The sequence below is a fragment of the Nelumbo nucifera genome, chromosome 1 (genome assembly GCF_055504915.1).
Source record: "Nelumbo nucifera cultivar China Antique chromosome 1, China Antique-T2T, whole genome shotgun sequence".
Lineage (NCBI taxonomy): Eukaryota > Viridiplantae > Streptophyta > Magnoliopsida > Proteales > Nelumbonaceae > Nelumbo > Nelumbo nucifera.
The window spans coordinates 176,585,686-176,612,583 of NC_142649.1; the positions used below are offsets into that span (position 1 = coordinate 176,585,686).

Below are 26,898 nucleotides of genomic sequence, written 5' to 3' on the forward strand. Positions count from 1 at the left end.
CCAATTCATTTTGGGAGAAATCTCCCTTGACCTAAGGACGCCCATGATCATATTAAACTTCGAAAATCACATTCCTCGCTATTCTTTAAATCCTTGTGTCAATACTTTGAAGTTTGAACCATGAATCAAGCATGATGTATCCACACTGGTTATTCCACCATTTCGCGACAGTTCCTATACGTGCTTCAAAAGGTCGAAGCCTCGACCTTGATATATATTATTAAAAACATATAACGTTTAGATCTTGGTTATAAACATCAGAGCTTCATGAGATGACTACGTTTCCTTACCTATCCAGAGTTATAAACCATCCAGAGCGCTTCCAACAAGGTAATAGATCCAAGGCTCAAAGTATCGATACAGCCTGTATCAGTACTTTTTTTATATTCTATTTTTTTTTCCAAACCAATTCAGAAGGGTCAATTTAAACCCCAACTACCCTCTGAACCATAGCCTGAATCATACAACCCTGCAAGAGTATCAGGAAGCTACCGGCACAATACGTATCAATGTGTATCGATCAGAACAGAACGATAGGGAACACATTGACACAAACTCATAAGAACCTACAATATCATTATGTTTAATTTAAAAAAACCAAGGCTCAGTTTGGGAAGAGTACAAATACAGAGTTTAATAATACAATATGCAAGGTTTTTGGAGTGTACATATTTGTATTTGTAACGTTCCCAAACCAATGAATGTATTCCATGAGCACGTTACCGTATGAAAACGAAGCCCAGACCAAACCAATGAACCTTGTTTTAAACTTTTAATATTAAGCGCTACGGCTGACAAATACAAAAATAAGATGGGAGGAAAAAAAATGAAGCTTCTTCAATCACTGAAAAATACAATAATGGCTAAAGCAGAAATAAAACCATTTCTGCAAACCCAGCCAAGTTAGTATACAGTAAAACTATGTTGAATCGCCAATCGATTTAAAGAGACATTCCAAATAGTCAGATCTCACCACTAGCTTCGCGATGCCTCGAACTCCAGTAAAAAGAAACACAAACATCGGGCCAAATTCAAGACGGCCAGAAAATTCCTCACTATATCTCTACATTAGCATAACCAACTCCCAGAGAAGAGCCATCTCCTACTTCAACTAACAACACAATCGTCCTGCAAGTATCACCAGCAGCCCACAGACAGCCCTTGCACCAGGTGTGGCGCTTTCACGATCCACCTATCTAACAAGAAAAATTGGCGGAAAACAAAAATAAAATAAAATTAAAGAACGCCAGTCTGGTCACCTAGCAAACCTGGTAATCAATACAAGGCGCCCTTTGAGATTTTAGAGTGAAGAAGGCACATGGGATTAGCACAATCAGAGATCACCCAGTTAGCTTAGCTATGAGTCAACCATCTCGTCTTGCAGTTCGTTCGGCGCAATTAGTCCTGGAATAGTAAGCATCCTCTGGCGCTCTCTCTCCCTTTGAGCCGCTGCTTCTTCAGCATAGAGATCTTTATTATCCTGCAGAAGACTTGGTATTAAATACCATTTCTGACACAGAAAATTACTGGTATTGAAACTAACATTATTCCAATTAGGTTGAAATTAAAGTAAATTAAATGCCAAATTTCGTGAATGTCAACCAGTTTTCACATCCTGAACAGAATTGAGTTGAATTGGAGTGCAGGGATTTGAATTTCATGTAACCATTTCAAGGCCCCAGTTGTATCATTCAAGAGCAAAATAATTTGACAGCATGTAGAAGAGAATGGTTTTCGGCCAAGGAAGTGGAAATGAATTGGAGAAATTAATATGATTTAGGAAGGATCCCACCACTTTATTAATTTCAGCATCACAGTCTCATACTAAAGGCAACCATGCAGTGCAAATATTAATTTTCTAGTTTACTAGGTTACCTGGGCTGAGAACTCCTTTGACTGAACAAGAAAGTCACGGATATGATTCTTAAATGTAGGGAGGTCATTCCTCGACTCAAATAACCCATCTACAAAATGTGTGACCTGTACATTCCCTCGGTTAGATATCAATCCAGACATAACAAGGCAATTAATCATTCCAACCCAACCCTACCTCTGCTGTTGTCATGTTGGGGAATGATGTACCCAAAAGTTTTATGGTGAATTCACGAACAAACATTGTGTTGTTGGGATACGGATAAGGAACAGTAGAAGCATCCCACAATGGTTCTGTCAATAAACCAGAGTCCACCTGAACATGGAACATCTAAATTGTAATCACGTCTATGAATGAAACAAAGTCAACAGAGATTTATTAAGATTTCCTACCAGGCAAAACAAGTGCTGAAGCACCAATACATGAAGCTTGAAACCAGGTTTATGGAATGTGTCGGTCAAGACCGCAAAAATCTCTTGCTCAATTGTCAAAAAGTACGTCCGATGGAATTGATTGCAAAATTCGGAAGCCTGAAAAATAACCAAATGAGGATTAAGTGCATGACATGCATTAACAGATTCAAAAGAATAAGATTGAGCCACACCTGAAAATTTTTCAGCATCGCCAATAAAAGGTTGAGACCAGTTTCAGCAATATTCCTTTCAGTGTGCCGGAAAGCCCAAATAATAGAATCCATGACGAGCTTGAGTTGCTGCAGCAAACCAACAGGACAATTGAGAACAAACAGATTAACAAAATAGATAAAGAACAAATGACAGGATTATCTAATAATGGTACATGCACAGCAATGTATCAATTTATATAAAGAAAAAAAGAATATGCAGAAAAGAGGCAAACTTCGTAATTTAATGATTGCAAAAATGAGATACCATCTAGATATACAAGGTATGGAGGGTACAAAATGCACAAACCTGACTTGACAAATGAATTAATGCAGGGAAACAATATGTTGCAATTGCACGAAGCAATGAAAAGAACTTTAGCCGATGCTCTGGATAATCTTCAAAGTTCTTTGTAATCATCTGTACAAGAAGACCAAAAAATTAGACAATGATACCATGAGCCCTGAGTACCTGAATTCCTGAAACCAAAAGCTGAATCATCACCTCAAGTGTGCACTCAAAAATTGCCTCAAATATGCGAGGAACATCCTCCGTCATAACTGCCTTGTACCTATATATAGATAATCGGGAAAATAAGAAATAAAGTTCAACAATTGCAACCTTACAAAAAACCAATACTATAAAACAACACAAATATTGCATGAAGAGTTCGTTCTACAAAGTGGTTTGCCACATCTATAAAAGGGCAAAAAAACAAGATCAAAAACTCGCAGACCAAAGATGCCATGGCTTGGAAAATTATGCAAAAGCATAAACCATTCACCATAATGCAGACAGTATAATTCATGGTAGCCTCAAGCAACCATAGTTGCCATGCTTTTAGATAACAGAAATTTTATTGAATAATAAAGAAGAATGATAGAATGTCTTATCTCCAATCAGCTCTGGGAGAAAAGGGGCAGAGATGTTACAACCACCAAAGGCTGAGAGAGACCAAGAAATAACAATTGCACATTGAGGCCCCCCTGTCGCCTAGGTGGTGGATTTTTTTAAGTAAAAACATGTATCTTATGGTAGTTCCCTAAGTTCCATAATCATATTTCCTCAATAAATATCCATAATGTTCATAAGAATAGTATAAGCTTCATTTTAAAGTATAGAAAATCAACATGTTCCAACATATTCATGAGAAGAAAAAAGAAGAAAAGAAAAGAAAATTAAAAAATACATAGGAGCTGAACCCCTATTTCCATGCTTATTGGTTCAGGTTTTGAAGCCTTTGAGGATTCAATATAGCATTTAGCAATGCTTGTGTTGATTAAACCCAAACAAATAAAAAAATAATAAAAAGAAATTAGTATACAATCACACAATGAAAACTGCTTGGTGATAAGGCGAGGCAAGCCTCCAAGGGCGCCTTGTCACCTAGGCGTCGCCTTGACAACTATGATAGTGTGTTAAAAAAAAACTTTTATGTTCTTAATTTTTTGGGGTTATAATTATAAAATAGTCATTTTAAACTAAAATGTTCATTTTGTGTGTTTATATACTAATTTCTTTTTATTATTTTCTTATTTGTTAGGATTTAATCAACACAAACATTGCTAAATGCTGTATTGAACCTTCAAAAACTGAACCAATAAGTAAGGAAGAACATAAAATGTTGTCCAATAAACACATTTTCTTCTTTTTCTTTACTAATTTTGTGTGTTTATATACTAATTTCTTCTTCTTCTTCCACCTTTTCTTTTCTTCTTTTCCTATAACAGAAATAGGGGTTCAGCCCCTATATTTTTTGAATTTTCTTTTCTTTCTTTTTCTTCTCACGAATATGTTAGAATATGTTGATTTTCTATACTTCAACATGAAGTTTATACTTTTCTTATGAAAACTATGGATATTTATTAAGGAAGTATGATTATGGAACCTAAGGAACTACCTTAGAATACATGTTTTAACTTAAAAAAATCCATCCCCTAGGCGATTAGGCACCTATTTTTTGAATTTTCTTTTCTTTCTTTTTCTTCTCATGAATATGTTAGAATATGTTGATTTTCTATACTTCAACATGAAGTTTATACTTTTCTTATGAAAACTATGGATATTTATTAAGGAAGTATGATTATGGAACCTAAGGAACTACCTTAGAATACATGTTTTAACTTAAAAAAATCCATCCCCTAGGCGATTAGGCACCCCCCTGTTGCCTAGCCTCGCCTTGGCACCTTGAAATCTATGGAATCAGTGGTTTCAACCCACCATTGACCCGGGTGGTCAAACTGATCAAACCATCATCTGGTCCCATTTCCAGGTCAGGATTTCCTAAAATCAGGAAATTGATAAAAAATCATCGACTTCATGAAAAACATCCAACCCAAGCAGTTGAACTGTTGACCCAGTCATCGGGTCGCAGGTTATGCACAACATGTATATCAAAACTTCTGGAGGCCTTTGGACTCAGTTGTCCAATTGAGGTGATCATTTTATTGGATAATTTTTCAAGATCTATTTATTGCAAGTGCCAAGGCACCTTGCCCCATTATTTTTGGCAAAAAAAAAAACTTTTTTGGCCTCAAGTCCCCATATTTAGCTTTTTATTTATAAGAAATAGAACTGAAATAAAAATATAAAATTAGACCTAAAATAATATGTATATACATATGTTACATGTAGAATGTTATTATAAATTATTTAATTGATAAAAGACATGTTTATACACACACAAAATGTGCTGGTGTGTCATGATCTGACCCATCCAACCTTGATAGTCAAACCACTGACCAGAGACCTGAAGACAAAATGGTTCAGCCACAGTTATACACATACAAGGGCCATTTTGTGCCTGAGGCGTGCACCTTTTTGAGGCAAGGCACAAAATTAAAATAAAAAAAATGCAAAAAATTATAAAACATAATATCAATAAAAATATAAACTTAAGTTTTGAAATAAATGTTTTAAAAAACCTATTATCTAAATTTAAAATACATAAATATAATATGTAAAGCATATTCAAATGAGAATTTAAAAATGAAATCAAACATATTCAAGCATATAAAACCCACAATCTCTTTTTTTTTCTCAATTGCATCAAGTAGCTAATGCGACATATTACATTCCTAATTCTATGAGCCGCCTTTGTGCCACGCCCCTCGAGGCAAGCCCAAACAAGGCCATGTTAGGGTCTTAAATTCTTGGTTTTCACACAAAAAATAATAATTTTATAGTTTTAATTGCTTTTAAGAAGATATTTTATTAGGATGAATGAATGGACAACATTACCAAATAGGGGATTCTCAAAGCTCTGGTGTCCTTGTTGGGCTGGCCTCGAGGGGCATGGCACGGGGGGGTCCGGGGACGGAGCCCCCGGCCCAGCGGCCAGTCTCAAAAAATTGGAAAAAGCGGAAAATTTTCAAAAGGCGCACGCCTGGGCTAAGGCGCACCAGGCGTGGGCCTTTTGAATGGGCTGCGCCAAGGCCCTGGGCGAGGCGCCTAACCTAAAATGTGCCTCACCTGTGTGCCTTTTACTTTTAAATCACTGGTAAAGAGTAAACAACAAGTTCCTTTGACTAGGAAGAAACCTAGGCAACAAGCATCTCCAGAATCGTCTATATGCTTTAGGCAACTAGAGATTCAACTTTTTTTCTTTTTTCCTTCACACTCGCTACTTCAAAATCCAGTTTTCTTAAAATGTTATCTGTGTTTTCTATTCTTTCTTGGTTCTTCTTTTATTCTTTTTCTGTTTTTCATTGAGGATCAGGAATGTATCATAAAAATACATGGAACATTAAAGAGCTAAACGTTTAAATTTAAAAACCCAAGATGATTAAATTGAACCTGATAATAAAATCAGATTATTCATGTTACCACAAAAACAAATGACATGTGTATTTAATAATTGTGACACCCCAATATATGAAGGGTCAATTACTTACATATACCCCGTATATTTAGGAAACTACTTAAATGTACCCTGAACTTTCAAAATCTACTTATACATACCTTGTTGACTTTTCAGAGGTTAAGTTTGACAGATAAAATGAAAAAGACAAAAATATCCTTAACCATTCATTAAATTTTCAAAGTATGTCATTTCTTTATTTCTTTTTCTCTTCCATTGTAAAAGATTAATTCCTCCCCTCTTCGTAAAAACAAAATACCCCTCAGACTCAGATCGATTCCAGCATTTCTCTTTCTACTTCAGACTTCAGAGGTAGTTTCCATGTTCAACTTCTTCGCTTTTTCTAACCAGAGCATGCTGCCATGTATTCCTCCCTGTGCTTTATGATCTTGGTCTCTGCTCTTCATGACTTGACATTGTCCAAACAGGTTAAAGGATGGCACAGAAGATCAGAGAGTATGATTCAAAGCGGTTGTTGAAAGAGCATTTTAAGAGGCTCTGTGGCACATAATTGGGCATTAAAACGGCGCAGGCATGTCCAACTCCAATATATGAGTGCTGAAATCAAACCTTTCCTTTTTTTTCCTTGTTGGTACAAGGTTAATGCTAAGAGCTCTGCATTTCTATTACCTTGCTTGTTTGTAGAAATCCTTAGCAGAGTTAACGTTGTTGCTTTACTGAGTCAGGAACATGACACACCTTTCAGTCAAGAACTGCTGCCATTTCTAAACCAAGAGGGAGCTGACGTCTCTCTGGTTCTTCCATCAAAAGATTGAAGAGCAGAGGACTGATGAGGGGTAAAATGGTATTATAAAAAAATTAATGGATATATCAGATGTCCCTAAACGTTATTTTTAACAGATGGCCTATTTATGTTATGCGGGGCCATCTTATAAGGTACACATAAGTTGTTTTTGAAAGTTCAGGGTTTATACAAGTAGTTTCTTAAATGTACAGGGTATATAAGTAATTAACCCATATATGAAACATTGATGTGGAGGGGACTAGCAACTGTAGCATGATAAGGTTAAAAAGTAGGCAGCATAACTTACTTGTTTATGATAGTAGCGAAAAGTGACAAAACCTCAGACTCCCTAGCATCAGGCAAGTTCCTAGCATAGTCCCCAAGAACGGGATCCATCATTGGTGGCACAAACTGCTTTCCAATTTGTGGTTGATCTTCAGCTTTGTCCAAAAATGTCTCAATAAGTTTCAGAGTCTCCCTCTTAACTGATCTGTTTCAAAGAGCACTAGCTTAAATAATACCAACTTTACAATAACATATACAAAGGTTGATATATTATTAGCATATAAAAAGGTTGATATTGCACCTATTTATATTGATTTTGCCTTATGTTATTTCCTAATGATAATATCTTTGCCCTCTCGTGTGATCAAAAAATATCTTTGCCCTCCCTTGTATCATTCATTTTCTATTAATGAAAGATTACCTTAATAATTATTCAAAAAATCAAAAAAAAAAAAAGAAGCAATCTGATTCTTATCCTACACTCCCTAGCTTCATGATCTTTATATTCCTTGGATTTGGATCCTAAGATCAATAACATGGTAAATAACAAACTAGGCTTTACATATTTAGTAATAGATATTAGGTATTGCATATAAGCTTTGGACTTGATCCTGAATCCCAGTTCAATCTTACCTCAGAAGCTTTACGTAAGACGTCTTAGAGGCATAGGGCCCACCTTCCGCAATGCTATTTGATATAAGCTCGCTGTACATTCTGTTGGGAGCATAAATAAAAATGAAGATAAAAAGTTAAATATCTAGAAGTCAATGTAATATTATTGGAGCATGTTACATTTGGAACTATAATCATGAATACCTGTAAACGTTAAGCATGTCCAGAAAGATCAATGTGATTTGTGATAAGAAGTAAGTCCCAAGTGAACTTGCAACACTGGTATTTGTCTGTGAATTAGAAATCCAACAATTAAAAAGATAGAACCCACTGCTACATTTTTTACGAGTATTCTTGCTACATCCATCCAACAGCATATTGCAGAATGAGACATGTATAAAGATTCAAATTAAAAAAGAAAATAGAAAGTAGGAAAAATACAACCCAAAAAAACAAAACTTATAATATACAGCATCGTACTCAAAGAGGTCAACCCAAATGGAGCTTGCACCCCCAATATCCCTTCTGATAGGCCTTACATTTGAGTTTGGTTTTGTTAAAAGAACTATGGGACTTTAAGAGGTTTCTATTAGATGAATTTCTCAAAGATGTGTTTATATTACCTGACACATGGTAATAAAAGAAGCTACTAACTCATCTTATCAAGCACCTCAGAAGACATGTTCTAAGATCAATGCCTTCAGTTGGGAAGTGTCCATGAGGTGAAGGTGGATACCCAACCAATGTTTTAAAACGCGGAGGCGTGACGCAAGGCGTTCCACTACCTAGAGGCGTGAGGGTGTAAGCCATCTTAAGAGGGAGGGGGTTAGGAGGAGGATGAAGAGGAAGGGGGGACCTCATTTTTTTTCTTTATTTTTTAATAAAAATCTTTTATATTAAGAAGAATAAAGATGTATAACAGTAGTTCAAAGAGAGGGGGGTGTCTTGTCGAAGCGAAGCCAAGAAGACCCCCCTAACTCAAAAAAACAAAATGAGCTGCATTGAAGGGGGGGTCTGGGGGGCGAAGTCTCCCAACCGAAGGGGCAGGGGGCAAACCATTTTCTTTCCCCTTATCTTTTCTTCCCTACCCTTCCCTTTCCTTTTCTTTCCTTTTCTCTTTTTTTTCTTCCTGTATTCTCATATCAGGTGTGTAGCATGCCTCATGAAGAAAACACAAGAGGTGTACGGCTCAGAGGTATCAACGCCTCTGGCATATGCCTCAAGGGGTTTTGGGAGCGCCTCGCCTGGAGGTGCGCCTCCCACGCCTTTTACAACACTGTACCCAACATATTTCACAAGGAAAAACAGAGGACCAGGTGCAACCCAGTCCTGTGTGCTCCATGTTCACAACATATGAGGAACTGAAATAATCACCCATTCATTAATTGGAAGTTCTCTCATAATATATGATGGAGCCAGTGTTTTAAAAGTGTAAGGCGCAAAAAAGACACAGGGGTCAATTTGCGCCTGAGGAGCAAGGCGTAAGGCGAGGCACACGCCGTTTTAAGCAAGGCATAAAAATTAAAAGAAAAATGCTAAAAATCAGAAAAATAAAAAATAAATATTAAACATAATATTATTAAAAATATGAACTTAGATTTTAAAATAAATGTTTTAAAAATCATATTATCTAAAATTAAAATACATATATATAACATGCAAAGCATATTCAAATGAGATTTTAAAAATAAAATCAAACATATAAAACATTTTTAAGCATATAAAACCCACAATCTCTTTTTCTCTCAATTGCATTACTTCGAGTAGTTAATGTAATGTAAAACATATTACATTCCTGATTCTACAAACTGCCTTTGTGCCATGCCTCTCGAGGCAAGCCCAAACAATTCCTTGTTAGGGTCTTAAATTCTTTGTGCTCACACAAAAATAACGATTTTATAGTTTTAGTTGCTTTTTAAGAAGATCTTTTATTAGGATGAATGAATGAACATTACCAAATAGGGGGTTCTCAAAGCTTCAGTGAGCAAGCAAAACCCGGCCCAGCCGCTAGACACAAAAAAAGTAAAAAAGCATCAAATTTTCAAAAGGCACAAGTCTGGTGTGCGCCTTTTGAAAAAGGTGCGCCTAGGACCTGGGCGAGGTGCCTACCCTAAAATGCACCTCGCCTAGGCGCCTAGGCGCCTAGGCGCACCTTTTAAATCACTGGATGGAGGATGGATAAACCATCCTATGAACACTTGGTGGCTACTGAAAATAATGCAATGCTGTAAAAAGAAAAGTAAGCATGAAAGAAGTGGGGCAATGATAAGGCTTAAAGGTTTAAGGAATTATTAGGGTTGAAAGGAAAGGTTAGGATTTCAATGAAATGATTCTAGAGAAAGAATACTGCAAACTCAAAATGCTCAACCAAAAATTATGATGAATTAAACAAAATGGGATGAAAGAAGTGAATGAATTGGTAAGCTGTAAAATAGGGTCATAGAATAGATAAAGGTTCTGACGGCTAGAAGAAGCTTATTGTTAAGACAAATTAAAATAAAGCTCCTTCCAGTGGATAGAATTACAGCTCTGGTCTATATTTATGTTAAATCAGTAGGACAGGAAAAAAAACTAGGGAACAAAATATAGCATCTAGGAAAAGAAGGACAAAGCAATCTTCAAAAGCATAAAATCTAGTTTCTTTGTTGCATGTATAACTCACTCAGAGCTCACAACAACCAGACCCCTCAAAAATATAAAATGACAAAATTACCACTATGACAAATTAAAAATAGGAAAAACCACAGAGCATACTCCCATATTTCAGGGCCAGTTTAACGCAGGCATCAATATGGCACCATTTCCATGTGGAGATGTACTCATTTGTCGATAGTAACAAATAAGGGATGTTGCAACCAAGGATCAAAATACTGATACACCCAATAACAAAAATTGGGTATTGGTGTGTATCAATAAGACCGAAACTTTTGCTTTTATTTTTTTTATTTTTATTTTATTACCCTGAGAATGATGCCTTCTATCATCCCAAACTTTCAAAACCCCCCAACCCTGTGTATCAGTGTATCCATGATCTCCATGGCCTGGGATACCAATACAATATGTCTCATACAATATGGGGTGTATTGTATAAATATTTTGATCCTTGGCTGCAACCAAGCTTTTTTACAGTGCACCATCATCAAGTTATAAGTGTTGGCCTTTCTTACGAGCCTTAGGTTCCATTGGCTTAGTTTGGTCACCCAACAAGTTGTACTTCTTACATCTATCATCAATAGCACAACTGCATTTTTACTGTAAGGGGAAGTTACAGGCTTGATTAGTGGCTTGTTAGCTTCAAACATTTGTTTAAGAGGTAATAGTTTGGTTTTCCTAGTGGCATTGGCATCATCCGGTTTGATTTTGCTTGTGGGTTTGATAACATTCTCTCAAGAAAGAAATACCTGCAGAATGTTTAGTACAGTCCTGATAACATCTTGATCCTTAAGAAAATCCACACTCTGGCGTGCCTGTCCTATAATTTCTGCCCATTTCTGGAGAACAAGATGTGCATGTAAGATAAAAACTACGGAAATTTTAAGATTGAACTTAATCACAACATCAGAAAATAAGGCAAATCAAAACACACCCTATTTGGAAGTTCCATCAACCTCTGTAAATACTCATCCCTCTTCTGGGGATCCGATTCAGCTTGAATCATATGACCAACCTGTGAACGCAAAAAAAGTCACAACACAGAAATCAAACCAAACTAGTTTAGTTGTAAAAAAAATTGTATACTAACTAGTTCCAGTTACTTGAAGAATAAACATCACAACATACAGATTCATAAAATGTATGGATCTGGTGGGGCTCAAGATCAGCAACAGTTGTGGGAAGGCCTGTTAAAAGTTCAGAAACAAAAGGTTCATTTTCCCCAACCTGCAATCGAAAAAGCAACCACATCAGAGTACAAAAAACACCACTTGCATAGTACTACAGGCAATTTCAAGGCATCACAAATTTTAAAGATGCAAGAACAAGAGTTGAATTCATTAAATCATTTATTGCACATATATATTTTGAAATAGAGCTAACAGCTCGCCTATATTCAACAGGAACCAGGCCCCTTTCCAGTTCCAGTTCAGTGAAAATCAGAGAACTGGGATTCATACCAGTTGAATCAGAGTTTCAACTGGGAATGTGCTCTTCTCCATTCGACCCTAGTATGGGTCTCAAAACACTGTTTTACATATTAAAGAAGTTAGTGCAACTAATGCTCAAACTGAGGCTCCAGCACTGCTTCCTAAAAGCAGCATTCATTTAACCTTGCATAAATTCATACAAGTGCGAGGAATGACCTAATTGACACATGTTTTCTATTCTTGAGAGTGTTCCAACAAAACAAGAGAGAACAAACATGCTTGTGAGATAAGAGAAACCAAGATTTCACAATAACAGAACCCACTGCAGAATGTGAAAGAAAGAAAACAAAACTTACCTGTAGAACAACAAATTTGCGCTTGCATTTCTGAACAATTTTTAGGAATGTATCACAGGCCATATCCTGAAAAGAGAAACACTATATAAATATGACATTATAGAGCATGAAGGCATGATATAAACCAACTGCAGCTATATATAAGTAAACTATGCCCATGCATTCATGATCAAAACCATTGATGCACTTCTACCTTCATTAAAGAGCTATTTGCAGTAAAGAAGCAATATGTTGAACTCATTCAGACTACAAAGAAATGGGATAGACTACCAGCAAAGGAATTAGCACTTCTTTTCCCCCCACTATAATCTTACTTCCATACCTTGTGTCATACACTTAAATCTCCTTTCATTAACATAGAGCTCCACCAGCCATCTTCCTCCTTCTGCAGCCAGCCTACCACCAGCTTTGAAACACCTTCCATAATCAGCTTTCTGATGTTCAGTTCCTTTGCTCTGTGTACACCTTCCACCACAGCCAGAATCTCAGCTCTTAAAGAATCACCTACACCAATTGGGACTGAATAGAGAGTAATTATTTTTCCTTCTTCATTTCAGAAAACGCCTCCCACAAATTGGAGGAGAGAACAGTGGGTTAATGAAAAACTTAAGAGGGCCTGAATCAGCCACTTCCCCCCACTTTCTAATCAAATCATCAGTATAGATATCCTCAAAGATGTTCAAGGACTTCACCCAATGGACCACTCTAATAGTAATGACTTCAAGAATTGCTTCTCTACTTCTCTCCTTTTCTGAAAAGATTCTTAGATTCCTTTCTTTCCAAACCGTCCAACAAACAGCAGCTCTTGTATGCCTCCATATAATTCTTCCCCTTTTCTTAGGCCTACTATCAAAGGAAGAAGCAATCAAGCTTTGTGCATTTAACGGGGGATTCCACCTACACCCAAAAGAGAAGAGAAACTGTTCCCGAATAGAAGAAAACAAGGGCAGAAGATTAATAAGTGATAGCAAGTCTCACCATTAGCCTTACAAAGAAAGGCACCAGTGGGGGATAAGTGCCAATTAAGTCTTTTTTCCCTGCAGTAAGTCATAGGTATCTATTCTTTCCAATAAAACTTCCTCCAATCCTAGGAGGAATAGCTTACTCCAAACCTCCTTAACAAGAAAAAGACTGCCCAATACTATCAAAGGGATGGATGAAAGCCTAAAAAACACACTGTCCAACAATTTTCCTAGTTTCTATTGTCATAAGCCTTCTCCATATCCAACACCTCCCTCTCCCACACCTCACTTGGGAGTCAATCAGCTTATTTGCAATTAGCACCACATCCAACATCTGCCTCCCCTTAATAAACGCCCCATGGCTCCAAGAAATGATATATTCCATGATCTTGATTCTTTACGCTAGCACCTTTGCAATTAATTTGTGAATACTACCGATCAAGGTTTAGAAATTAGATGAACTTAGCTTCTAAGAATGTTATAAATGCAAATTTCTAGATTTTATCCTTTTGTCCATAATTCATAGCTAGTCTAATGATCAAAAAAAATCATAGCTAATCTCATATCTATCCCCCATGATTCTATCATCTATCATTTGGCTAGATGGGATGGCACAAAGCATGCAGCATTCATATGGATGAGAGGAAAAAGGATTCAAGAGAGTAAATGCTCTAATTGAGAGTATGAGTGACTATTCTACTTATCTTATCACAATTTTTCTCATAATCTCATATTGTTTTATTTTTTTCCTTTTCTTTCTTTATTAATAATGTTTGCTTCTTTTTCTGTTTATCTGCTTCCTATGTAGTACATATTGCATTTGCCAATGGCATTAACACCCATTAATTTATGAAGAAGATCACACATGCAACATGCAGTTTGCCATTATCAGTCCTTACTAACCCCTTAAGCATTCTGTTTGCAAATAATAATAATAATAATAATAACAACAACAACAACAACAATAATAATAATGATGATGATGATGATGTTTGCTTCTTTTTCTATTTGTTGATATCTATCATAAAAATTATTTTCTATTTGTTGATCAATAAAAAAACAGAAAATAAAATAGTTTCACCATGGAACTTGAATCAACCATCAAGAAAATAAATCGGTAGCTTGTTATTTGCAGTTGTATCAAATATAGGCAACATGAGAAAGGAATGTGAACAGAAACTGTGACCTGAACTCCTGGGTGTGTTTCATGCATGAATTCAAACAACTTGTTAACAACAGTTTTCAAGAACTTCCAATGGGCTCTTAGAAACTTTGGATATTGTCCAACTACATACCTGCCAAACCAAGCCAACAATTATTACAACAACGAAAAACTAATAAACAAACACTTTCAGAAGAGAAATTCTTACATAATGTTGCTTGCAATGACAGCCTTGTTATCTTTTCCTTTGGTAAATTCACACAAGTTCAACAGATCACGAATGACCATCACTAGGAATCTATTTTCCTGCCAAATTGTAATATAAAGAGAGTTATATAGTGGTAGGCATACAATGGGATATGGGATCAAAACCAATATCTATTTTTTTTATGAATAAAAACCAATATCTATTTCATATGTATTTGTATACATATGCGCATAAATGTATTGTGTATGCAAGATTTTTTCTAAGTATAGAATATGTATAAATATATGCATATGAAAAAACATAAAGTTTCATAACCAGGTTGGTTAAGTGTTCTGCTAAAAATAATTGACAGATATATCTCATTTAAGAAGAGAACAATCACTCTTCACTGGGAACAGTAAATAAAATAATAGTGTTACACCCATCTTTGTCATTTCTTACTGAAAATAAGTAATATAGGACTTCAAAGTTATCGGGTTGCAACCTTACAGATATAAAAGTTGCAGAACAAGATCCTTCAAAAATGAGCAAGTCTTCCTAATGCATGAGCTATATATCAACTGATAGGAATCCAGCAAACACCTATGATCTGTTCACCAGTCATAGGCCATTTGGGTGAACGCATGTGGTTTAGAAGTGGATAAGCCCCTATTTTTTTTAATGAGAACTCGGTCTTGATCCAGAAAATGGCATACCTGCTCCTCCATCATGGACCCAGATATAGATCCTATTGCCCAGCATAATGTGTTTAAGTTATTCCACGTCCACTCCTCGCCATTCAGCTGTTTACTTAACTTCTTCAACATCTGTGGTTACCAACAAGAGTATCAAAAAACTTTTGTACAACAACTGCTTTATTGATGCAAATATTAGCAACTATGAATTTCCATGTGAATCAAAACAAACAAGAATCTAGGAAGTTAATCAATCGTAATGACCACAGTAAATAGTGGCAAAAATAATTTTGTCTCCCTATTGTATACTAACGAGGGGTGATTTGGCCCTCCAGTGACATCGCACCACGTGGCAGCCCATAACCATCTCATGGCACCCCAGCACCATGTAGGCGATGACTTGCCTTAGCCAAAATGATAGAGACCTCCTCGGAACCACATCGGATGCGCCTCGCACACTGAGAGCTCTTCGTCACCACCTCGCCATGGCCGACCTATAGAAACCTCATCGGGATCAAGCCAGCCACCTTAGGACCAAGCTATAGACCTCGGCATGAAGGGCAACCTCCCATCGAGGTCTCACCGACCTGATTGAGGCCCAAGTGGTGACCTGCATGACATGGTGGCCGACCTCCATTACGTGTTGGTTATCGTCTCTAAATCCTTCGGAATCAAGTCGCCTCATTGACGGAGCCGACCTCTATCGCTTCATGCAAAAATCATCTCCAATCATGAAACCACCTCCAAATGAGGCAGACCATTAAGCCGCGTCCTCCCAGAGATCTTAGAAGCACTACGTGAAGTCCGCAACAACCTACGCCTATGTAAAGGTGTCCCAGTGATCAAAGAAGGTACATGCGAGTTAGCACCCCGGGTACTCTAACTGTTCTCTTGCTTAAGGTGTCCTATATAAAGGTGTCCTAGTATCCAGACACTCTTCACTAACTTAAGCATCAAAGTGCCCACCCTGGGTACTCTGACTGTTCTCCTACAACTCAACCAGCCGACGTCCAAGCTATCTTTCCAACAAGGAGCTACCAGATCAAGCACCATCATATACAAAAGAAAAAGATACTCCTCCAATGTATTGAGCTATAGAAATTAAATACATCTAAATGATGAAATAATTAAACCAATCCGCACAAAAGAAATATCTAAAGGCCTAGGCATAATTAAATTGTCGCATGACAGTTTGCCGAACGCCTAAAAGTGTCAACTTTAAATCTAATATCCAAACCATGCACTCTAATAAATTCTAGGGTATAACACGTCTAGAGAATTGAGTCATAAAAATCAGTTATGGTATGATGGTTATCAAAAAGGAATTTTACATGTCACATTAAAATATCACGAAACCATATCTTACCTTAACATTTGAAAGATAAAGGTATGCTGAGAAATACTATTTTTCTAGCCTGGATAATGTCAATACTACATTTTGAGTAAACCCAGAACTTCCACTGTGTATTTTTTTTTTGGTGAAAGGGTAATTCATTGTTAAAGAAAAAACACCCCCACCCTACACAGCATGAAACTGGGAATACAACTCAAAAAAGAGTTGTATGGAATATCTGCAAAATTTCTGTTCACTACAACCCAAGAGTGAATTCTAACCCAAAGTATACTTTCATTGTATACTTGAATTGATAAGTTAGGGTGCATAATACATAACAAACTTAAAGGTCTACTTCCCCATTCTAACTTATTTTCCCAACTAAACCATGTAGATTCCACTCTATAAATATCACACTACACCTAAAGCTCATTGCACAACCCAACAGTATTTTCTATCAGCAGTCCTTAGTGTTGTCTTTAGAAAAAAAAAAAGAAAACCTAAAAATATTATAGTGTGAAAAGAAAGAAAGAAAACCATGTTTTGAAAAGACATCTAATAATGCATACTCAACTTCAATCCTAATTACTTGAGGTCATCTATACAAACCCTGCCCTACCATTGTGCTCTATTAAGAGACATAATTCCTATCAACTTGAAGTCCACAAATCATATTTTACTTCAGATCAGCTTTTCTTTGTACTTCCCTAAAGCCTTCTACTTGAACCAATTCACTTCTTATGGCATGTATTTCTATAAATGCATTGTCTCATTTATCCAATATTCATTTTCCAATTGTCTCCTCCCATCACTATGTCATGCAACAATATTGGCATTCTCTAAAAAACTGGCAAGGGTCAACATGAAAAGTGAAAAAACTATGTGCTTATTTCTAAAATGAATAGATACTTTTCTTTACAAGAGCAATATAAAAATGCTATGAGATGCATACAAACCACAAGAGGATTGTTTTTGTGCAAAGGAGGTACAATTCTTTTGAACAAAAAAAATAACAGATCATGATAAATACATACCTGTTGCTCAGTATCCTCGTGATCAAGATGTGTCAAATATATCAGTGTTTCCCTCATGATCTGCAACACCAGGACATCGCCAACATATGCAAGTACAAGAAATAAATACATATAAAAGGAGATACCAAACAAAAAAGCTATTAAAACTGTAAAGTGTTACTGCAAGTAGCACTTCAACTATTTAAAAAAATGCCCGTAATAGTCTAGAGTGTTTTAACATTTACTTTTAGACACTTCAAAGGGTAAATATCCATCTCAGATAATTTTAGTTTTTTATATTAAATTCCATATCCACTACCTTGTGCATACATACAATATACTTGCATGTCTATGTAACAGAAGAGTTTCTTCTTCAGGTTTAGATGAAGTGAAACTGACTACATTGTCCAAAAACGCACAAACCTTATATTGAACAAGAACATCATTGTCTTTCATAGTTTCACGCACAATATTCCCATTTTCATCCTCAACAATCAAAACCTCTTCAGGCTTGGCCATACGACAAATCATCAGCATTCTCAACTTTGACATCGGTATGGCATAAAGCTGTCTCCGTTGCATAAGTTGTGACCCATCAGGCATACCAGAAGTAAATGGCATCTGCAGATTCAGTAAGAAATCAACAGAGTAATGATTCAGCTACCAGTTCTCCAGCAAAAGCCCATGAGTATGTATACATAACATATTAAATGAACCATAGCAAACTACATATATCATCATATTTTAATATGTATAATGTATACATAATATGCATCACAATTATATACATGCAACATTAATATATAATATACACATAATAATACATTGCAATTAGCACACAAACATCATATCGCAATTATAATACCTGAAGCCCCATCATGTTTGCAGTAGCTGCAGGATTATCTAAATTATGATGTGCCTCAAACAACTCCAAGACCAGAGAGTTCCAATAGTCCAAGCAGACCTGTGGAATCATATCACAAGCAAGTATAGATCAATTACATTGAAATTATGGTTAGTTGTAAACAAAGCCAAGTACATGACAATGATCATACCTTAAAAACCTCTGTATCATCAACATATGAAATGCCAATTAGATATTCAAGACCCATTAGAAGTGCAGATCTATTATCTGGAGTGGCTTCAAGCACTCGAATATGTGCCTTCACAAAAAGAAAGATGTTATTAGCAAGCCTTTTAATCTTCCAAATAACCAGACAAGACCAGAATGAACAAAAAGCAAAAAGGATATCTTTTCAAGTAAAAAAGGTGCCACACAAGGCAACCAATTCTTCAGGACATATGAACAAAAAGGAAATCTCTCGAAACATTGTAACATAAAACCCAATTCAAAGAGTTCCTTAAGCAGTAGAGTAAAACCACCCCATGGGAGTAATTTAAGCCAAAAGACTAAGAAGCTTGCCTTGTAAAATGAAGTGAAAAACAATGCCAGGTTCTGAATAAATGCCTGAAGGAAAAAATCCAAAAAAAAATGAAAGGGCACTGTTAGAGACAGGTGGATAGAAAAGTAATAAGGCCTCACATCACATCTGGCAGAAATTCTACAAATCAAGAGGTTCACCTGCTCCTCACTGGAACCGTGAGCATAAGCATCTGGAATGTTTGTTCCAAGTGGAAGAATTGTCTGGGAACAAAAAAAAACTCCAGAGTTGAAAAATAGTAAAGGGAACCAACAAACCAATATAGAATGAAATAATAACACAAGAAAGTAGTGTGATTTCCAGCATAAGTATAAAGAAGAAATGTTTGCATTTAGTACATCCATGTTTAGATTTTGATTACTCCAGGTAGCAGGTACCAGTTAACTTACCTGTAATTGCACCATAAAAAACTCATACATTTTAACATACTGTGCATCATAGAAGTCTCCAAATTGAAGGGCTGCGACCTGTGAACACCAAGACATGACATAATGCTACAGCATTCTGAAGAAAGATAAATAAAGTAGAAGAAGGGGATTCACAACTGGTTGTAAATTGGCTGCACAGTGCTGAGATGAAGATGTGGGTTTACAATAATGAAAAGAAAAAATTCAGATGGCTAACAAGGGATAAGGTAGTTTCTATCTGGTGCAAGCATAGCGCCAACTCCTTTGCTGATTCTCTAGCAAAACAAGGGGTGGAATGACAAGTTCTGTTATGGGCAACAATTGTAAGGGAAGGGTGTATCTAAGGGGAGAGATAAGTTGTTTTACCTCTCACTATCTTCCCTTTGGTTTTACTCACTGTACTATATTATTTTTCTAATCTAATGAAATTTCACAGTTAATGATCAAAAAAATCTATATAAAAGAAAGATAAATGCATACCTCTATCAAACACTGGAGAGTAAGATTCCTATATGATGCCACCGGAAAGAAATTAAGGAGTTTTTCCAGCTATCAAAAAAAAACAATAAGGAATGTCTTAGACTAGTATATAGAACTCAAAAGAAAAATATTGATTTTTCTAAGAAATTTATTAAAATGAAGAGAAATTGTCAGAAGCATTTCTTAACACAAAAGATATTAAACTAAACGTACGCAAAATGCATGTACATAATGCCATAAGAACAATGCAACTAAATAAATTCGGATTAATGTGCATACCAGTGGAGATTCAAAAATATATCCCAGAGGAATCCATGAAAGAAAAGCATGCAATGTTGCAAGTGTTGCCCGTATGAGCTCAGTCCTTTGTGATGCCGATAGTACATACAAGCATAACTCATGAATAAGTTGAAACTCACTGTAAATAAGACCAACAAATTTTTAGTAAGCTATAGTAAAAATAGGAAGCAAGCAAAGATAAGTATAACACTTGATTGCAGTGATAACGTAGTATATCCATAAATGCACCAACCAAAGTATTTGTACAAATATAAAATCAAAAATCCATGCAAAAGCAACAGTTGCAGATAAATGGAAAGGTGATTTCATGGCAAACCAGATACAGATATAGAAAGCTTTTTGAACTTCTTAAAGCAAACAGTTTTTCAAAGCCTTTTAGAAAACATTTGTATTTAGGTAACCCTAATAGCAGGAAACTGGATTAGTGGAATAGTGGTAAGCCAATTCCCAAGAAGGCTGCTTATTCTGTCTGCTACTATTGGGGAAAAACACTTCAAAATCCTTAACTTTTGGGGAAAAGAAGGTGAAACAATTTCACGGTTTTGCATGGAACAGGTTTGTCGATGTTCCCATTTATTCACCCAATTTGCAGCACATTGAAGTAACACTATACCTAGGAAGCCATTCTGAGATGGGCAGAAGCCACAGAACCATCAGTGCAGGATTTTAATTACTAGCAAAACAATTTTCTAATTATTAAGAAACTAGTAGAAAATTTTATCATTTAATCATTGAAACTTATAGGAGAACAAGCGCTCTCACTCAAATTTATAAGGACATTTTATCTTTAGCAATGTTGTTGGTGTGGCTGCAGAAGGAAGAAAAAGGTTTTGTTTTGGGTTTTTAACAATGAAAAGAAAAGGTTCAAGTGCTTGACACAAAATATGGAGGTGAAGTTTAATTTGGTAAATAGAACGGCGAATGGGTTTGCCGATGTGTTAGCAAAGCAAGGGATGGGAAGGGGTAATATGTTCTGGGCTCAATTGTAATAGGTAAATAAATTATAATATGGAGAGTAAGAAAGTTTATCTCCCCTGCCCGTGTATTTCTTTTCATAATACCCCTAATGAAATCTTGTTATTGATCAAAAAAATGTTGCTGGTGTGGTGGCATGAAAGGTGAGTGAGAAGCATATTATCAAAGAGATTAGTAGCACTATAGTGGTTTTCCTAATCATAAGGAGTTTGAGATCATAGATGAAGAACTTTCCACTCCCATCAGAAGACCTTATAGAATGTTTCCATCAGGTTGGTTTTCCTGATGCGGCTTGCGCCTCAGCCTAGGCGTGCGCCTTTTGAAAATTTGACGCTTTTTTGCTTTTTTTGAACGTAGCAGCTGGACCCGGGGCTCCACCAATGGTAGACATGTTCATGGGCCAGGTAGCCCGACGGCCCGACCGGGCTTGGTCATATAATTAGGCCCGCGGGCCTGACCTCGGGCTTAACACAGTAAGCCCGACTGTGTTTCGGGCCGGGCTCGGGATTTGTCAAAAAAGCCCGGCCCGGCCCGGCCCGACTCAGTATTATATATTTTATAAAATATATAATATGTATTTTATATATTATATAAAATATATAAATAATATAATATTTATTAAAATATATATTTATAATTTAATATATATATATATATATTTTTTATTCTTTTCTTTATAATTTCAATCTATCTCTCTCTTTATTTAGTTGCTTCAACATTAATAATAATAATAGTATAGGCTAAATTCCGGGCTCGGGCTTCAGGCTTTTTATGAGGGCCGGGCTCGGGCCCAAATTGTAGGCCCGATGGTCGGGCCGAGCTCGGGCTCGGGCCTTAAAAAAATTTGTTAATACACAGTAAAAGCCCGGCCCGAGCCCGACCCGGCCCGAGCCCGACCCGGCCCGAGCCCGACCCGGCCCGGCCCATGAACAGGTCTAACCGCTGGACCCCCGTGCCACGCCCCTCGAGGCAAGCCCAAACAAGCCCACGTTAAGTCTTAAGTTCTTAGTTTTCACACAAAAAGTAATGATTTTATAATTTTAATTGCTTTTTAAGAAGACATTTTATTAGGATGAATGAATGAGCAAAGGTGGCTTGTAGAATCAGGAATGTAATATGTTTTACATTACATTAGCTACTTGAAGTAATGCAATTGAGTGAAAAAAGAGATTAGAGGACTTAATGCTTTAAAATGTTTTATATGTTTGATTTTATTTTTAAATTCTCATTTGAATATGTTTTTCATCTTATGTTTATGTATTTTAATTTTAGATAATAGGTTTTTTAATTTTAATTGAAGTTTATATTTTTATTAATATTATGTTTAATATCTTTTTTAATTTTTTGGCATTTTTTTAATTTTCTGACTTTTTTTATTTTTTAGCATTTTTTTGTATTTTTGCGACTTGCTTCAAAAAGGTGTGTGCCTCAGCGCAAATTGACCCCTGCGCCTTTTTTGTGCCTTGCACTTTTAAAACATTGTGTACCACTGAGCAAGTCAATCGGTTTATTGTAAAGGGAAGGCAAATGCCAAGGAGATTTTAAGTCAGTTATATGGATTATAATGTGAAGGTGCAGAACACAAAGTAATGAAAGAGGCAGAGGTAGTAAAAAAGAAAGAAGATGGCATCCTTGGCAATGAGGTGGAATCCAAGCAGAAGAGAAGCTTTAAAAGAACCAGAGGAGGGGTAGAGGTGGAAAGAGGGAAAAAGACAGGTGCTGTAAAAGTTTTCATGAAGATCAACCAATGCAAGTGCAGGGAGTTGGGCAGCCATAGGTTAATATTTTGTATGTTTTTCTGGGCCTGCACGCCTTCTTGCCAGGCCCATTCAAATTTTAACAAATTCTCCACCCAAGCCTGCCCACGTTGCACCACTAAAGTAACAAATGGAACTAGACCCTGTATCCATTTCTGGAGAGATAAAATTCTGCTAAATTCCAAACTAAGCTTGTGCAAGGATATGGATCAAACATTCACAAGATAGGCAAGGAATCCACAGAAATCAGCTGTACTGGGGTCAACAGATTGATCCGATGACTCTGATCTACCAAACAGATGTGCAAGGCATACCTATTCTTTTAATAATCAATAATGTTTTTTGGTTATCAATCAAAAAGACCATTCACAAGAAAATAAAAGATTATATGAGCACAACTAACTACACCCCCTCCCAATTTTAGTTACCAGAGGAAACATTAACCAAGGTTAATGACTTATAACCTATCAAAAAGTATTGGCAATGCTTTAACAGGATTAACCAAAAAACAAGTGTCAGCACACTACATGTTTACCTATTAAGTGACTGTTTAAGCTCCTTAATCTTCTGCTGAGTCATTTCCCCTCTTGAAAAATCAAAAACCTCTTCGCTGAGAAGCTGTTAAGTAATAGCACCCGTTACCCTCCAAAAGCAGTAGATTAGATCTCAGTACAAAAAAGAGAGAGCGTAGGAGGTTACCTTCAATATAGCCATGCAGTTTTCACATATTGTTTCACTAGTTTTTGCTGCTGAAACAAGATCAGGAATAAAACTTCGCCATCTTGCTGGCCACTCATGTTTCAGAATCTGTATTCTCAAAATCACATATAATAACAATAACCAATTTTTGAGTAAAGTGATGTAGAAGAGACCAGAAAATTTGAAGAAATATCAAAGCTAAACGATTGTGAATGCAGAAAAGAAGTCTTGTAGAAAGATAAGTAGATTGAATCAGATGTACAAGGAAAACAAAAGGCAGGACATAATAAAAGATGTAGAAAAAATGGAGGAAGCATTACAAAGGATAAGCTTAGAATATGAATGAAGATTTCCCCATGAAAATAAGATAATAGAATTAACCATGATCAGCATACTTGAACCCTACTCATAATTCAACCAATTGGGCAACATAAAGTAAAAAAAAAGTAAGACGTGAAGATGAGCAACACTAATAGAGAATGTTTACTACCTGGACCAATATGATATTGAGTTTATTGACATAAAGCCTTTCCCGCCGAAAAGATGCTTCATTACTTGAAAGCTATAATCAATTATCAAAGCAACAGAAGCAATGGCAATAAGTTAAAACAGCATGTCATTTACAAATAATTCAAAAAAAAGTATCACACATACCTGCACAATGACTTCTGAAATGTAATTTTTCATTCCATCTCGTTGTTCAACAGGCAAAGCATTCCACCTGTACTTGATGACACCTTCTAGAACCTATAATATATTCAAAATCATCAGCACCTCATATAATACGAACAAAAATAAATGGTGCATTTTCCCCAATTTTTGTGTTGAACATGGGAAGATTTTACTTTATCAAAGAAAGTCTAACATTTGCCATGAAAACCAAGATTAAATATGCAAAACATTCACCTATATCCTTTAAGTGTGCAAGGACATGGTACAGAACTAGCTGTACTTACATGGTTGTGCTTGGATCATCTTTGAGGATTCCAAATATCTAGCCCCTCCATGGAATCATCAAAATTTTCTTTTTGATAGATAACAAAATTTTTATTGCTGAGTTAAACAAAAAACATGTATATACAATTTCTGGGCCTTGCCAATAGGTCAAAACAAGTGCCCGTGCCAAACAATTAGTAATGTTACATTTTAGCCCAAATTGTTCTCTTTGTACCCTTTGTTTAGCCAAAGCATCAGCCATGGCATTTGAGGACATTTGCACCCATTGAAAATTTGCCACTAACTATCTTGTCAGCCAATTAATCTCCTTATTGACATGTCTGAATTGCCACATTGCTGTGTTCTATTCATCAACCAGCACACCACTACTTTAGAATCCCCCTTCTACCATAGAATTTCTGAAATTCGTCATCTTTTCCAACCTCAATCCTTGCAGGGCAGCAAGTAATTCTGCTCTTATTGAGTAACCGCTATCAAGCAGGCTGAGAACAAAGCTAAAATCCATCCAAATGCATCTCTAAACACACCCATTATTCCTGGTCCTGGCGGACACCATTTGCCGAAGCTGCATCCATTAAAATTAAATTTTAAGTGATTTCTTGAAGGCGGTTCCCACTTCCTTTGATACCTTAATTTCTTAGCAGATGAGATTGCTACCACACTCCAACCTCTAAGTATGTCATACACTAAGAATGGGGCAAGATTATCCACCATCTTCAGCCAATGAACTACCTTAACTTTGATGTGCTCAAATATTGCTTCCTTGGAACAACTCTTCTCATTGAAGACCCTTCCACTTCTTTCTTCTTAAACCATCCAAATAGAAACAATCCTACAAACATCTCCGCATGATCCACCCTTCATACCTCATGCAGATGGAGAAAACAATTCAACCACATCTCGTGGAAGTGTGCACCTACAACAAAGAGTGAGAAAAAACACTCCCAAATACAAAAGGCAAACAAACAGGAGATGGTAAATGGTAAGACAATTCCCACTAAGGAACTATCAATTATCAAATACAGCACCCTGCAGAATTGGAGGGTTAAAACCCAATAACTTCTAAAGCAAACAATGTAGAGAGAGATAGAGAAACCAAAATGGTGGAATCAGTGTTTTAAAAGCACAAGGCACAAAAAAAAAAGCGCAAGGGCCAATTTGCACCTGAAGTGCAAGGCACAAGGCAAGCCGCGCGCCTTTTTGAAGCAAGGTGCAAAAATACAAAAAAAAAGTAAAAAAAGTAAAAAAATTAGAAAATGTCAGAAAATTCAAAAATTGCCAAAAAAATTAAAAAATCAAAAAACAATAAACATAATGTTAATAAAAGATATAAACTTAAATTTTAAATTAAATGTTTTAAAAAACCTATTATCTAAAATTAAAATACATAAACATAACATGTAAAACGTATTCAAATGAAAATTTAAAAATAAAAGCAAACATATAAAGCATTTTCAAGCATGTAAAACCTACAATCTCTTTTTTTTTCCTCATTTGCATTACTTCAAGTAGCTAATGTGATATAAAACATATTGCATTTTTTATTCTATGAGTCACCTTTGTGCCACGTCCCTCAAAGCAAGCCCGAGCAAATACATGTTAGGATCTTAAATTCTTACATAAAAACAATGATTTTATAACTTTAATTGCCTTTTAAGAAGATATTTTATTTAGAATGAATGAATGAACAATATTAGCAAATAGGAAGTTCTCCTAACCCAGCCGTTGGACTCAAAAAAAAGCAAAAAGCGCATAATTTTAAAAAGGTGCACCAAGGGGTGCGCCTAGGACCTGGGCAAGGCACATACCCTAAAATGTGCCTCGCCTATGCGCCCAGGCACGCCTTTTAAATCACTGGGTGGAATTTCATGTAAAGGAAGAGAGAATGCAGAGAGAGAGAGAGTAACATACCTGTGTAATTTATATATTAGATTCAAGCATTTAATGGATCAGGGTAACACACATCTAGACACCCTTTACAGCAAAATCAAAGTACCACCTTGTCAATCATTTTGTTTAAATATTATATATAAGATTGGATTGACAATAGCATGCAGTGAGAATTGCTCATCCAATTCCACCCAGATCCAAGTG

The 26,898-nt window shown here is 36.2% G+C and overlaps 1 protein-coding gene across 1 annotated transcript in view; it reads right to left on the reverse strand.

Annotated features, from left to right (window-relative positions):
• Positions 1–742: 742 nt before the first annotated feature.
• Positions 743–26,898, reverse strand: part of LOC104587254 (protein EXPORTIN 1A) — a 33,250-nt gene continuing 7,094 nt past the window's right edge. The window contains exons 3-32 of the mRNA XM_010244788.2: positions 24,502–24,594; positions 24,338–24,409; positions 23,848–23,955; positions 23,684–23,766; positions 20,396–20,534; positions 20,117–20,185; positions 19,619–19,696; positions 19,370–19,432; positions 19,211–19,255; positions 18,843–18,950; positions 18,653–18,751; positions 18,211–18,408; positions 17,809–17,868; positions 15,463–15,573; positions 14,768–14,865; positions 14,584–14,692; positions 12,436–12,501; positions 11,778–11,876; positions 11,584–11,664; positions 11,399–11,488; positions 8,202–8,287; positions 8,019–8,099; positions 7,408–7,590; positions 3,001–3,067; positions 2,806–2,916; positions 2,478–2,585; positions 2,266–2,403; positions 2,051–2,188; positions 1,876–1,980; positions 743–1,480 (exon numbers count right to left, since the gene is read on the reverse strand). Coding sequence (XP_010243090.1) covers positions 1,358–1,480; positions 1,876–1,980; positions 2,051–2,188; positions 2,266–2,403; positions 2,478–2,585; positions 2,806–2,916; positions 3,001–3,067; positions 7,408–7,590; positions 8,019–8,099; positions 8,202–8,287; positions 11,399–11,488; positions 11,584–11,664; positions 11,778–11,876; positions 12,436–12,501; positions 14,584–14,692; positions 14,768–14,865; positions 15,463–15,573; positions 17,809–17,868; positions 18,211–18,408; positions 18,653–18,751; positions 18,843–18,950; positions 19,211–19,255; positions 19,370–19,432; positions 19,619–19,696; positions 20,117–20,185; positions 20,396–20,534; positions 23,684–23,766; positions 23,848–23,955; positions 24,338–24,409; positions 24,502–24,594 — 3,009 coding nt within the window. The 3' untranslated portion in view covers positions 743–1,357. The remainder of the gene's footprint in view (positions 1,481–1,875; positions 1,981–2,050; positions 2,189–2,265; positions 2,404–2,477; positions 2,586–2,805; positions 2,917–3,000; positions 3,068–7,407; positions 7,591–8,018; positions 8,100–8,201; positions 8,288–11,398; positions 11,489–11,583; positions 11,665–11,777; positions 11,877–12,435; positions 12,502–14,583; positions 14,693–14,767; positions 14,866–15,462; positions 15,574–17,808; positions 17,869–18,210; positions 18,409–18,652; positions 18,752–18,842; positions 18,951–19,210; positions 19,256–19,369; positions 19,433–19,618; positions 19,697–20,116; positions 20,186–20,395; positions 20,535–23,683; positions 23,767–23,847; positions 23,956–24,337; positions 24,410–24,501; positions 24,595–26,898) is intronic.